Consider the following 16,022-nt stretch of genomic DNA (forward strand, 5'->3'; position numbering starts at 1 on the left):
GTGAAATTAATTAAACAAAAGACTCTAAATATTAGTTAAGAAAACAATCAAATATATTGGGTAGTTGTTCTTTCAAAAACAAAATATTGGGTAGTAGTACTATCCATTTTAATTAAATAAATGAGAGCACTGATTAATATATAATACCATCTAATTCACTGTGGTCTAGTGGTTTATAAATTACCCAAAATATTGAAGAGTTAGGGTTGGAGTCTTCTTATCATGATATCAACTATAACCATTATAAAAACTTGGCTATCTACATTTACTAAACTTCGGCCACAAAATAATACTAACACCTCGTAACTAGGTAATAATGTGCGCCTTGTGTGGAATGTAATTATTAGTGTCGTTATTTTTTAATAAGGAGACATTAATTTGTTTAATCTGGATATCGATTCTGTTTAAAGTTGTTTTTGGTTTTTAATCTCACAAAATATAACAATCATTTTAAATCAATATTTATTTGGTTTGTTCGGTTAAAATGTTTGATGTTTTTGTTTTTTTTCTCTGTGATAATCAAAAATTACTATTATTTATTTGTTTTCATGTTATGAATCTTAGATAGTCGTGATGTCGAACCAATGGTTTCATATTATAGTTTCTAAACGGATAATGGTTTAAAAAAGAAAAGAAATTATTAAGACAAATCATTTTAACTTCCAAAAAATTTAGATATTTCAGTTGTGGTAAATATTTAGTTATTAGGTGCTCACGTCAATGTTTACATGTATGTGTATGTAAAAGTATATAAAGATGGTTGATAAATATATAAAGATATCGTTAATTAATATTAAATGACATTTTTTTCAAAATAATACATGAAAAATAAAATTCTTAAAATGAAATTATTTAAAAACAAAAATATTGTAAAATTTATATAAACTATAATATATAACTTATATATAATTCTTTAAATATATATATATATATATATATATATATATGCATATAACGGATCATATTAGATATCCGTTCCTATAAATATTGATATTTGTGATTTGTTTTTTTTTTACGGATGTTACATTTTAGTATTTGATTTACTTCGTAGAGTAACGGATATCCGGATTTTTCGGTTCGAATCAAAACATATAACGAATCGAATCAAAATTTGTGAATAATTTGTCGAGCTCTATTCGTAAACAGTAAAAATAACGTAAAGAAGAACCATGCATGTGGGTTTTATCTTAAAAAAATGTAAAGTACATAGTATGAACATATTTATGTAGAGTTTGGCTGATAAGCTCTCTACATGCGACATGTGTCTATTTTAGTGTGAAAGCATTTATTACAATGTTTCTACACGTGACATGTGTCCAGTTTAGTGGGAACATATTTATTACAATGTTTTTCATTTAATATATAAGAGATTAGAGCATCATTATTCATGGTTTTTTAGGGATGGGTGCTTAAGAGCATCATTATCCATGGTTTATTAAAGTAGAGTTCTTAGGAGAATATAAAAAATTGTTTCTTAACTTTTAACTAAAAGATTAAGAAACTGTTTCTTAACTTTCATGGTCTTGTGTATTCATAATACTCCGTAAGACCATGAAAGAAATGAAAGCTCTAAAATAACACAGCCTTTTCTTTTCCAAGTTCAAAATATACTTTTGTCCTTACTTTTTTTACTAGACTTCCTTTTTTTGATAAAATATTGTACATAATTCTGACTAAATAGCGCTATCGGTTCCTTAGAGCATCTCCAATCCATAACACTATTAAGTGTCAAAACCACACTATTTTAGTGTAATTTCAACATTAAAAAAAAATTCTTCTCCAACCATAACACCAAATTTTACACTAAAAGCTATTTTATAATATTATATGTATTTATAGTTTTATTTGTCATTTATTTAATTGTCCATTTTATTAATAAATTAAGTGAATAGTGTTTTAGTGAGATGAATAGTGTTTTAGTGTGGTGAATAGTGTCACACCAAATTTTGTATGAAATTATAGTGTTGCACTAAAATAGTGTGATTTTTAGTGTTGGGTTGGAGAAAGTTTTAGTGTCAAAATCACACTAAAATAGTATTTTGAAGTTGGGTTGGAGATGACCTTAATCACTTACATACATGTATAAATAAGTATATATTTTCATTGCTAGTGTCTTTCTCTCCTTTTTCATTAAAGCCAATGGCATCACTAAGGAACACTCTCTCACTCGTCTTCTGTCTCCTCGCCGCAACCGGTCCTTGGCTCTGCTCCGCCACCTCCGCCACCTCCGCCACAGACACTTTCGTCTACGGTGGCTGCTCCCAGCAAAAATTCTCTCCCGCATCTCCTTATGAGTCAAACCTTAACTCGCTTCTAACTTCTCTAGTCAACTCAGCTACATACTCTTCCTACAACAACTTCACCATCATGGGCTCTTCCTCTTCAGACACTGCTCGTGGCCTTTTCCAATGCCGTGGTGACCTATCCATGCCCGACTGCGCCACGTGTGTGGCACGTGCCGTCTCCCAAGTCGGCCCTCTTTGCCCTTACACCTGCGGTGGGGCCCTCCAGCTAGCCGGTTGCTACATCAAGTACGATAATGTCAGCTTCCTTGGCCAAGAAGACAAGACCGTCGTCCTAAAGAAATGTGGTCCCTCTGAGGGTTACAATACCGAAGGAATCAGCCGGAGAGACGCTGTTCTCACGGAACTACTGGGCGGCGGAGGATATTTTCGGGCAGGAGGGTCCAGTGATGTTCAAGGTATGGGGCAGTGTGTTGGAGATCTAACCGTTTCAGAGTGCCAAGATTGTTTAGGAACGGCCATCGGACGGCTTAAAAACGATTGTGGCACAGCCGTATTTGGAGACATGTTCTTGACCAAGTGTTACGCAAGATATTCAACCGACGGTGGAAAATACAATGCCAAGTCTCATAACTGTAACTTCTCTTTACTTATTATTATAATTATTATTATTATTATTGTTATTATCATTATTACTACTACTGGTATAAATATAAAAACTCTGTCCCGTTTATCATTGCCATCAAAATCTGAAAGTTTTAACACCCACAAAATTCAGTTCAAAGTTTAGGGATTAAATGATTCTTCTTAAACCTAAATTTCGTCTTGTTTTTATTTTTCTCAGAACTTTGGAATATTTGAACAAAAATTTATTTTATTTTTATTTTATATAATCTTAAATATTTTATGAAACATACTACATAAAATTTTGGAGGATTTTACCTTTTCTATAAATTAGGTAGCCCTAAAACTAACTGGTGTTTTTGCTCTGTAATTTTGGTTTAATAGTAAAAAGGAATCTAACTGTTTGAATAAATTAGATAAAACAAACTATGGTGGAGAAAGGACGTTCGCCATCATCATAGGACTACTAGCTGCAGTTGTTCTTCTCATTATCTTCCTTCTTTTCCTAAGAGGCGTTTGCAGTCGCGGAGGTAATCAATTATTTTTTCTTGCCCTTTCCTCGATTTTAATTTTATTTAATTTCTTTCACAACATAGAAAACACACACAAACATTGTATATTGGGATGACTGCCTAAACCCCCCTGTAAATACCATCACCCTATTTATTCCCACCTATACTATTCAACTCCTTACCAAACCACCCAGAGATATGAAATCTCTTTACAACTCCCCCCATTCTTTTTAATTCTGCATAGATCCCCCTCTCTAATCCAAATTCAAAAACGAAACTATAGATTTGTAAATTGCGTTTTGTGAACTGTGATTCCCCTTTAACTTAAACCTGACCCGACCCATAAACACCCGACCCAAGTTACTTTTAAAAAGAAAAAATCAATTTAGGGGCAAATAAAAATTATGGTTGAATTTGTCTCTCTTTTTCACGATACGACAATGACGTCAACAAACAGAGAGAGAAAAACGAGAGAAGATAGAGAGAAACGACAGCAGCCATGGATAGAATGAGAAAATAATTTAAATGATTGGAATCGATTTCTAGACGTGAGACTAAAGGTTAAAATGAGAAAATTATAAGAAAAACACAAGATTTCATTGAATCGTGACAGATCTGTACTGAATATGATGATGAAATTTGCAGAAACTCTGGTCGATAACTAAAGGAAGAAGAAGACTTATTTACGGTTTTGCCATTATTTAAAAAAACAAAAAAAAAATGATGCAAACTTGAGCTGTGAACCCGAGATTAAACGGTTGTAAACCAGCTCCCCTCCACTAGGCTACGATAAAAACTTAGTATTATTACATAAAACATACAATAATATATATATTTATAAAATAAAGCAGATAACGGTGTCTTCGCCATCGGAATTGCAGATGCTTCAAGGAGAAAAAAAATGGTGACATCAAACTTGGTCGTGTTCATAAAGATTACTTTATTCTTTTATCACAAGAATTATGACGATAGTCACCAGCTGTTACGTATATTGCACATACATATTTCTAAGCCCAATGTAGCCATTATAGTTGATGACGAATGAAAGAAAAAGAACTAAAAATAGTATATTAGAGTTTAAATTGATTTTGTTAGACAATTATAGTTGAGTTTGTCTTCTTCTTGTAAGCTTTTGTAAGCATCGTTCTCTTGTAAGCTTTTGTCTTCTTCTTGCTCACGTCGTTATTATATCTCGTCTCTCCCTCTCTGCTTTCGTTTCTCTATTTGTTCACGTCGTTGTTGTATCGTGAAAAAGAGAGACAAACTCAACCCTAATTTTTATTTGCCACTAGATTGATTTTTTTTTTAAGTAACTCGGGTCGGGTGTTTATGAGTCGGGTCGGGTTTAAGTTAATGGGTAATCACAGTTCACAAAACGCAATTTACAAATTTATAGTTTCTTTTTTGAATTTAGATTAGAGAGGGGGATCTGTGCAGAATTAAAAAGAATGGGGGGAGTTGTAAAGAGATTTTATATCTGTGGGTGGTTTGGTAAGGAGTTGAATAGTATAGGTGGGAATAAATAGGGTGATGGTATTTACAGGGGGTTTTAGGCAGTTATCCCTTGTATATTCAAATTTTCCATGCATGGATCTTAGTGGTCAAACTGATTTTATGAATATTATATGTACGTAATATGCTTCAACGTGCACGCATGATGTACTGCATCATAAAATTGTCTTCAAAATAGACGAATCAAACAGTACTGAAGTAAAAAAAAAAAAAAAAATTCTCTTTAGGATTCAATTTTCAAAGGGTTAAAAATTTCTGTTTAAATTAATTTTTTCAGGTAAATAAATGTCAAAGGCGTGGATCTCAGAGAAGCAAAACTTCAGATGAGATGTATATCGCTTTGGATTCTGTCGACTTTTCATTATTTCTTTTTAATTACTTTTTCTGCACTATTTTAATTGGTTTATCTCGATTGTTGTTACATAATACTTGTGATAATAATTATTTTAATGAAAAGAGAGCCGATAAAAGGAGGTTCTAAGAAATGAATTTTAAAGGGCTTTATGCATATCCAGAAAGATGACTAAAGCAACAAAGTAAAAGGGCATAGAGAAGAGACATGTCTAAAGCAAAAGTGTACGTCGATCTTTATTTGTCAAATGGCATATATTCTCTTATAAGGATGTCTAATTTGGTAATATTCTTCTCATATGTTTCCTTCATTCTAGAATCTAACCCTGTTTTGGCGTGGTAAGAGTATTGGAAAATAGAGTTCATTTACATTTTAGTGATGAGAACTATTGCAGATTGATTAAATTTTTAGATTATGATTGATTAAATTACTACACAACTAAATGTTATTTACATTTTCTTGATAATAGGTTCTTAAAGAAGCACTCCCTCCCTATCACTTTAAGTGCTGTTCAAAGAATTTTTTTTTGTTACAAAATAATTGATGTTCTCACTATTCTAGATAGAATTTAATAGTATTTAAATTTTGTGATGAACTACAAAATACTTTTTTTTATTGGTTGAACTACTTTCATTTAATGATATTTTTCTGCAACCAAAGGAAATTATATAAAAATTATATTTTTTTAATCCATGTGCAAAAACTTTTAAATCCACTTATATTGCTATAGAGGGAGCAATATCTATATTATTAAAATAGAAGTACAAAATAGAAATACCCATTAGTTTTACTATTTATTTACATTAGAATATCATTGAGATATTTATTGAACCTATATTTAAGTATGCTTGTCTTTTCCTAATTTAAATAATAGATTTAAACATTTAATATAACAGATTTCCTTAAACAAATCTTTAAAAAAAATAATTTTCCTAATATATTTCTTATTAACATATTAAATATTTTTTTTATATTTATTAGTGATAAATAATAATAAAAAAATCACACATCATAATCAATTTATATAATATACAAATAAAATATAAAGTAATTTATTCATATATTATTATTATAATGCCTTCATAATATAAGTCCAATTAGTTATAAATATTGGATTTGTTTATATGATACAATGTGATATAATAGGCGATTAAAAGCACAAAATATAATTATTAAAAGTAATAAATAAAATTGTTATGTTTTAAAATGTTATATTAAAATTGTTACAAATATATATATTATACCATTAGTACAAAGAAAATTTTTAAAGTGAAAACAATTATTTATACGATCACAGGTCAAAAGTAACAAACTATTATAGCAAGCCCGGCCTAGGCCCAACGTTTTCAGTTTTGACCAACAAATCAACTATTAATGCAGGCTCAATCCCGGCCAATGTTTCAAGTTTTGACTAAGAAATTTTAGGGAAACTAACTGAACCAAATAAACTAAACCCTTATTAAGGGTGAACTTAGTAAAGGAGCACTGGTGCACATGCACCCATTAATTTTTTTTAATACATTTTTGCCAGTAAAATTACATAAATTAATTAGATAACTATGAAAACTTCATATAATGCATCCAGTAATTTATTTTCTTTAGTTTGTGCTCCCATTATAGTTAAAGTCCAGAGTCGCTTCTGAACCTAAGAACATGTTTATTGCAGGTCTCTTAAGTTGGGTCTTTTAGCGTAATATAAGATACGGTCTCTTAACTTTTAACTAAAAAAGCTAAGAAATGTCTCTTATATTACACTAAGAGACCCAACCTAAGAGACCTGCAATAAACATGTTCTTAGCACTTTTCTATCTCGTGTAGTTGCTAAATCTTTTCAGGTTTAGAAAAAATCACTCTCTGATAGTTGCTATCAAACAAGTTATAATACAAACACTTTTTAAAGTTCTATTAAAAGCGTTCCATTCTGTCTCTCTAAATGCTAAACCAAGTTTTGGGAAGAGACTGACTTAGCAACTATACGAATTAAAAAATACTCTCTCTGTTTCATAATAAGTGTCATTCTAGTTTTTTTTTGTTACACAAAAAACGTCACTTTACAATTCCAATGTAAATTATACTTACTTTCAGCTGAAAATTAATTGCAAAGTGCATTGGTTTTATAAATAATTTTATTTATCTCAAATACTATTGGTCAGAAAGATGTAATTAATAACAACTTACATATATTTCAGTTATTTTCTTATTCCGTGTGAAAAGTGTCAAAGTGACACTTGTTTAGAAACGGATGGAGTATTAAGGTCGCGTGTTCCAGTTCAGGAGAAAGCAGTCCGTGATAGGCAGGAGAAATGATCATTTGGTAAGGACATAAAGGGCGTAGAGGATACCATGAAGATACCCAAGCAGCGTCAAAACCAAACATATCCAAAACTCAACCTAGCAACAAAATATAAAATTATTCCAAATTTTAATTTCCGTGAAATATATAAATGTGAAAACGAAACTACATGTGAGTCGATCAAAGAAAACTAAAAACTCTACGTATTTACCCGGCAACCATATCTGAGAAAGACGCGAAGAGGACGCAAGAGGATAGCAAGAAGAATCTTTTTCTTTCTATCATTTTCTCGGAACAATGGCTTGCCTGCCGCTTGATCTCATGGAGAAATCGCCTATGCCCTCCTGAAATCTCCTATACCCCCAATTATTTAATGAAGTGGTGATTGAAGAAATTATCCTCTTATTTAATAAAAAAAATTAGATAAAACATAAATTGAATTTTCGGTTTGGTTGGATTGGTTTAAGGTTTTATTAAAAATCGGTTTTGACTTTATCAATAAAATAAAAAATAAAACCTGGCAAAAAAAAAGAGCGTAACCGCAGTTCTTCGTTCCCAGCTCCACTTTCCCTGCTCACCTCCACTTTCCCCGCTCACCTCCACTCCCTCGGCTCTGGAAGCTCTCCCGCAGCTCAGCTTCTCCTCCTGAACCTCCACTCCTCTCTCCCGCAGCTTCTCCATCACCACCGTCTGTCGGCGTAGACCAATCAGAAGTAGCTTGTGGTCTCCGTTTTGAGGTTTCTTTGGGAAGTAGGTTTTAATGGATTTGCAATTGAAATGCACAACGGCCTTGTTTTGTTTAGGGGTTGATTTGTAAAGAAAATTGGTATATAATGCATTTCAGTGGTGGAATGAGAGTGTATAGGCAGTAGAATTAGACCTAGATCAATCTTGCGCACCTTAAACCTAATTCAATTTGTTCTTGATAATTGTAGTATAACTGTCTAACTCGGAACAACAAAGAGATCGCAGTTATGAGGAAAGTGATAGCTGTGGATGCGACATGGCTGAAAAACATATATGGTGGTGTTCTAGTCTTCGTGAAAGCTCAAGATCCTAATGGTCACAGTTATCCACTTGCATTTGCAGTAGTAGATGGTGAGAATCTTGTTAGTTGGACTTGGTTTTTCGAGATGCTTAAAAGTGTTATACCAGAATTTTCTGAACTGGTTATCATGAGTGAAAGAAATCAGAGCCTGATCCTCGCTATAGGAAATGTGTTTCCACATGATCACCGTGGTCATTGTTTATGGCATTTGATGGAAAATGTGAAATGGCATGCTTGTAACGTCAACAAGAATATAGTCGGCATAGATTTATGGAGTTGGGCAGATATTACATGGTGGGTGACTAGTTCAACTCTGCTTATGACTCATTTAAGATAAGATATCCTGCTGCGTACAAGTATGTGGAGAAACATACTGAAAAGGACAAATGGGCAACAGTTTTTTTCCCACGTGAGAGGTACAACTTGGATACATGCAACAATGTGGAATCAATATAGAACGTGTTTAAAGAGGCAACGAGGTGGGCCTTAATACCAATTTTGGATTGTATCATTAGGAAATTCTCTGATTGGTTCAATCAACGGAAGGATGATGTTTCTAGATCAATCGATACAAGACTGGTGCCTCTGGTTGAGAACTACTTGCACGATCTATGGCTGTTGCACAACAGCTATCTGTGTGGGAGTTTGATAGTTATGAGCTTAAGTACGAGATCACTGACACTGCAGGAAAGACGTTTTGGGCGACCTTGGTTGGAAAATCTTGTACTTGCAAGGTGTGGGATTATGAAAAGTTTTCTTGTCTGCACGGACTGGCAGCTTACATATATTTCACTAAGAACGTTGATGGAAGCCGCCTTAATATCTGTGAGCTGTGCTCAAAATACTACTGAACGGAACTGTGGGCTTTGGCGTATTCCAGGAAAATTTATGTTGTGTCCGACATGTCTTCTTTTAATGTACCGGATCAGATCAAGGAGGTGAAGATCATGCCTCCAGATCGCATCACACAGAAGGGAAGGAAAAGAATTAAAAGTTAGTTATTTGGATGAATTAGGAGTAATGCATTTTAGCTCTATTATCTGTTTATTTTGTGTTGTATGCTTTGGAAAAACTGAGTAAAACTTGGTTATCTACTTTGTTTTGTTCCTTTGTTTTGTAATGACATTAGTATTATCTATATCAAAACTCGGTTATCATAACTTTCCATTTAATTTCTATACTCTAACTTATAATTCTTACAAACATGACAAATGTTTTTGCAAAATTTTGGAAACTCGTAATATGTGCATTATAAAACCTTGTAATATCAATCACACTTTCTCAATGAAGAACTTCTTACAAAGGAAATTTTCGAGTTATATCTATTAAACCTACATTATTGTACAGAACAATATAAATTACATTTTTAAGTACTAAACTCGAAAGTAAAATAAAAAAAATAAGTTAAAAAAATTAGTAACACTAAATAAATTAGAAACCACCAAAAGTAGAACTATGACCAAATTTCGTAACACTACTATCTTCTGTATAACTAAGAACAAAATTTAGGAGGGAAATGAAAAACAATTTTGGCGCCTAAACAATAAAAAAAGAACAAAAGAAATTTCTCATCTCAGTTGGAACCTTCACTTTTTCTTATCCATCTCCCTCTCCTCATAAACTCTCTCTCTCTCTCTCTCTCTCTCTCTCTCTCTCTCTCTCTCTCTCTCTCTCTCTCTCTCTCTCTCTCTCTCTCTCTCTCTAAGGAATTCTCATCTCAACCACACAACATCCTCTCACTTTTTCTTATCCATTTTCTCTTCCTTCATTTCAAGAGTCAAACCGGTATATTTCCCGAATCTTCCATTTACCAACACCAATTATCTCTCTCTTCTATTACATCTGAAACAACACCTTCCCTCTTCCTCTTCCAATTATCTATTTCAATTCTCTCTATTCCTTTTGATATCTCTCTCTCTCTCTCTCTCTCTCTCTCTCTCTCTCTCTCTCTCTCTCTCTCTCTCTCTCTCTCTCTCTCTCTCTCTCTCTCTCTCTCTCTCTCTCTCTCAGAATAGTTTGATCTCTCTATCTCTTTTCTTCTCTTCTCAGATTGAAAAAGTGAAGATGGAAAATGTAAAGGTGGAAAAATCGAAGATGGACGTGGGTTCGGGTTCGTCAAGGAGGAGACGGAATTATGGTTGGAGATTGTGTTTTTGTGGCTTACCGGCGAATATAATGCAAGCTTGGACTGACAAAAACTATGGTCAACGATTTTATAGCTGTCCGCATTTTAGGATATGAGATATGATATGATAATTGAACTTTAGATGTTGAATATATATTTAAAAACAAATTTGGATCTTGTGGCAGCTTGGAGATGAATGCAATTACTTCTCTTTGGTTGATGAAGAGGAAGGTACGAAATGGCAAAGAAGAGCTTTGATTGAAGCCCAGGATGAGATCAGGCAGAAGACCAGAGTGATTGAGCAATTAATTATAACCATTTCAGAAATGAAAAACAATTTGGAGAACAAAGAGACAGTGGATGACGATAATGACGATGAGATTGTTAGAAAATTTGAAGAATTCTATGTTTAAGTGTTTTGGATTGTTGGTCTTTTCCTCATTTCTGGTTGGTCTTTTACTGTCTGTTTTCCGTTTCTTTGTTTCGGCGGATCGGCTTACAAGTCTTTATTTTGTGGTTTGTCTAAGACTTGTAAAACTCCAAACTTTCGTTTATTTATTTTATGGTTGACGATAACATGAAATTGAAATTGCAAAATGATCTCATGAAATTGCAACATCCCGAAAATGATATTGAAATTGAATTTGTAACATCCAGAAAATGATAGTTTCAAATTTCTACAAACCGAAAAACATAGAGTTTTGCAAAATAATCCGACATGAAACAGTTCCCATGAAACATCAACAAAACAACTCCGGGTTCCTTTCTTCTCTTTCTATTTGATCCCTTCTGCCATTCCTTCACAAACGAATGAGAACACTATCGACAATGAACCACACTTCTTTGATTGCTTCGATGGGCTCAAATTCCTGCAAGTTACATTTACTTCTACGTCAGTTATACCAGTAATACCAAATAGTTTTTCCAAAATTAGTATAGTATTCCTTAGTATACCTACATATTACTAATTTTACTAATTGCTCAATGTTTCACCGAGTGGTACTAGTATTACTATAGTTATACCATAATTCCTAGTTCTACACATCATTACCATAATTCATATTTCTAGTTCTACACATGATTTTCTTTTTCTTTCCTTCACCAAAACATTACAAATTCAAACAAAACCTACGATTCAAAATTCAAAGAATTTCAAAATACAATCCTAAATTGGAAATTCTCCTAAATTGTTACCTAGTCGTCGTCGTTGTCCTCCTCCTCCTCCTTGTCCCCATCCTTATATCCTTCCACTACACTTTCTGAACCTTTATCCTCAGGGACATCATCCTCACCGTCATTCTCCTCCCTAGATGTAACTGCCACTGCAGCTTCGACGAGGACACTTATCGGCTCCGAGAGGATCCTATCTGTCTCCGTCGCCGTTGTTGGTCCCCCTTGCAGCCCCTCTTCCGGCGTCTCCGTCATTTCTTTTCACTCTATCGATTCACACACACGAAGCGACCAAGAAAGGAAAGAGAGGAGATTTCGAGGACCGATTTCGAAAGGGAACAGGAACATAATTTTTTCTTCAACGGTTTGATTTTGTTAAATCCGAAATTAGGGTTTCATTAATTAGGTCTGGGTGGAATCGGTCTGGGTTTTCTTCGGTTTAAAAATGATTTACGGTTTAGGTTTGAATTGGGTCGCAGTTTGAATTCTGTACAATTAGGTATATCTCATAAATAACCCAACTTTCCTACGGTTTTATGGTCTTTTACATACTATCTCAATTAAATAAAGTTAGAAAATTTCCATGTTTTATAACGGGTCTATACTGGATTGCTCCATGAGATGTAGGGACAGCCAAGCTCTTGTTCCCTTTTTTCGAGCTCTATTTTACTTTTCGTTTCCAAAACACTCTTTGTCAAGTGGAGGTTTAGCATCTACCTCAAATCAACAGATAATCTGCATTAATTTTTTTTTCTTCACTCTTAATTTGTTTAAATGGATCATAATTCTATTTAATTTCATTTATAATTGGTTACATTTTGTTTGGTAAATAGTAAACAAAACTTAGACAAATATTCTACGAATTCAAGCCTCGGTGATCAAACTTGAAAAATTTATGATATCAACATTTTGTGGTTTAAACTTGTTCTTTTAATTCAGTTTAATAGCTCTTGTTGCACAATCAACAATATTAAACTAAAAGTACAATTTTAGAAAATACAACACATGTAATCATCAATCATAAATAGCATATAGGTAAAACATAGAAAAAAATATACACCTATACCAATTTGGAAGAAATCATGTATATCTAAAGTTCAAAAAAAATCATTATATCTAGAAATTGACTTAAAAGTGGTGATGGAAAATCCATGTGCAATCAAAAACCAGAAGTAGAAGATTTGAAGATAAGAAACACTCAAATGTTCATAGTACGTACACGTTCACATACACACACCGAAATCTTGTAAAGTTAAAGTAAGTCAACTGACTTTTGTCGAAGAACACTTACCAGAGAAAGAATAAAAGAATATTAATGTTGTTAACAATTCTCCATCCACTTTTTTACAAGAAAATGGACAAGATAGTTTCTTCACATCACCTGCATCATCTCATGAGAGAAACGGATGTAATATAACAAACATTGTAGGAATGTATAAAAGCATCATCATTGATAAAATGAGAAGACACAATTTTAATTTTTAAAAAACGGATGTAATATAATAAACATTGTAGGAATGTAATATTATGCATAGACATATAATTACAAAACCACTCTATTACATCTGAAAAGATACATAATTATAGAAGGAATACTTATTGAAATACATTAACATTTATTAAAAAATAATTTGTGTTTTAAAATGAGAAGACGAAATTTTAAAAACTAACTAGATTTTGACCCGCACTTAAAAAGCGCGGTTTTGATTTTTTTTTTCCATTTATTGATCAAAAACTGATTACAAACTACCATTATTTTTGTTTCGAACTTGAGTTTTTAGGTTTTTATCATTTGTTTTTTTTTTTCAAACTATGGAATTTTCTCGAAATATGATAGTTGTTCTATAACAATATTTGAGTTTTAAGATTTGTTTTCATATCCGACCTAGATTCATGGTTGAACCTATAGACCCGATACATTGTATATAATCCGGTTCAGATTTAATGAAAAATTCGTTAATTAAAAATAACTCGGTAAAAACCAAAAAAACTCACTATTAACCTTCAATCTAATACCATTGATCCGATAAAACACAAAATATATGATAGTTTTTTTAAAAAAAATTGATTAAATTACTCATATATTTTTTTAATATTACATAAGTTAGTGATTCCTTAGAATTTGATGAAATTTTATTATATTATCCATATAAAAATGATAATAAAAAAACTTATTGACATGACAAATTTAGTTTATTTTCGTTATTAATAACCTACTATAAGTTTATGTTTTTTATTTTAGATTAAAAAATTTATTTTAATATAATTTTTAAAATATTCTTGAACACTCGTAATTGTCATATTAATATTATGTATAAAATGACATTATACATGAAAAATGATATTCAAATATGTATATGGTATATGGTGTGGGATATATGATTTGGTTTGTATTGAAAATCTGTATAATATTCAAATGATCTATTTTGAATATTGATAAATATATTTAAGAAAATGATATTTTCATGTTTGTTAATTTATTTATAGTTTATAATATATATATATACTTATATTAAATTTAAAGTTAATATATCTTTTAAATATATTTAGGTGTATTTGTAGGCCCAAAAACAAAAGACTTAAATGTCATTAATGAATTTTATTAATCCTTTGTAAAAGTAAGGGTATTTTTGAGAAAATGTAATTTTTATTAAGTGAATGATCCTCTTTTAATGGTATTGATAATTGTAATAAAAACATTTGTTGGAGTATGTTAACTACTTTGTAAAAACTTTTCCAATGTTGGAACTCCCCTGCTCAGCTTGTGCGATCGCTGGACAGAACAATACGAAACAGAATCTCATCCCTCCAGACTAGGAACCCTGAGTTCAATAGCCTTCTGATGCAAAGATTGCTGGGAAATAATTAAAAGTTCTGCAACTGCAGTACCAATTTAAAGATTTCGGCATTTTAAACATTTGATATATAAATTCAACATTTCAACAAAAATTTTTTTTTCCAATGGTTGCATGTTGGAGAAACAAAGATAATACCAGTTTTTTTTAATGAAAACACACAAGCTATTGACACTAAAATGAGATTTTTATTATTAATTTTAAAAAATAAGTTGTCTTTATATCGAGAAACACAACTCTTAATACTAATAATTGTAGAAAACATTTATTGAGATTTTAACTACTTTTAAAAACTTTTCTAATAGTTGCATGTTATAAAAATAAAACTAATCTCAGTTTTTAATGAACATACATAACCTTTCAACATTAAATGAGATTCTTATCATCAATAAATCTTTTATAATGAGAAGACACAACTTTGAAAACTAATAATTATAAAAAGGCACTTACTGAAATATTTTAGTTACTTTAAAACAAAATTCAATAGTTGCAAGATGGAAAGAAAAGTAATCTATGTTACTTTTATGAGAAGACACAGCTTTTCAACACTAAAATGAGATTTTTATTATTGTTTTTTTTTTTTAATAATTTATATTTGATGTCACCCAAATTGTCCTAAAGAGTAATTTATTCTCTCAAATAAAAGGTTCAATTGTAGTACTTAGGGATCAAATCCACAAAGAACTAAGGCAAACGATAAATTCTAATCAGCATCGATTAAGCTAGGTTCAGTATGATTAATCTTAAATATCAAGGTTGAACAAGATACTTGTTCGTTTGATTGAGGTTGGAAATAATATTAAGAAAGTGTTAGACCTAGAGTTTCTATTCACATAATTAGGATTGTAATCATATAGAGGCTAATGTTGCATGCATGATATTATAGAACTCAACTTAGCAATAATCTATCAACTCTCGTCTTACTAGATTATCTATTGTCTAGAGTCTCAAGATCTCAGATGTTGTTTGTTGATCCGAGAAAGCATCGATCGATTTTCCCTCGCGGTTGTTGATCGAAGCGCCCTTCAGAAAGTCAATCGATTTATCTATACGATAATCGATCGATGTTTTTTCCTAGCAAGCTTTACGGACAGGTTGAACTATGTTCGCTAGATTTGCTAGATCAACTCTCGTTTGTTTCTAACAGATCCAGCTCAATAAGGATTATTCAAGTAAATAAGTTAACCTAATGCCTAAACCTATCAACCTAGATCAATGTTCTAGTTAGCTACTTTAGAACAAACAATAAGCATAATCCTATTGATGAATATCACAACTTAACAATTTT

General features: G+C 31.8%; 1 protein-coding gene and 1 long non-coding RNA gene across 2 annotated transcripts; one reads left to right on the top strand and one right to left on the bottom strand.

Annotated features, from left to right (window-relative positions):
- Positions 1–1,750: 1,750 nt before the first annotated feature.
- LOC103863738 (plasmodesmata-located protein 7) lies at positions 1,751–5,393 on the top strand. The gene is made up of 3 exons (XM_009141488.3): positions 1,751–2,878; positions 3,284–3,397; positions 5,169–5,393. The coding sequence occupies exons 1-3, from the start codon at positions 2,140–2,142 to the stop codon at positions 5,174–5,176; spliced, it is 861 nt and encodes a 286-aa protein (XP_009139736.1). The 5' UTR covers positions 1,751–2,139; the 3' UTR covers positions 5,177–5,393.
- Positions 5,394–7,272: 1,879 nt separating this feature from the next.
- LOC117133554 lies at positions 7,273–14,126 on the bottom strand. The gene is made up of 2 exons (XR_004457432.1): positions 7,748–14,126; positions 7,273–7,634 (listed from the first exon to the last, which is right to left on the bottom strand). It is a non-coding gene; the product is annotated as an uncharacterized LOC117133554 (long non-coding RNA).
- Positions 14,127–16,022: the final 1,896 nt, after the last annotated feature.

Source organism: Brassica rapa, chromosome A04, assembly GCF_000309985.2.
Source record: "Brassica rapa cultivar Chiifu-401-42 chromosome A04, CAAS_Brap_v3.01, whole genome shotgun sequence".
Classification (NCBI taxonomy): domain Eukaryota; kingdom Viridiplantae; phylum Streptophyta; class Magnoliopsida; order Brassicales; family Brassicaceae; genus Brassica; species Brassica rapa.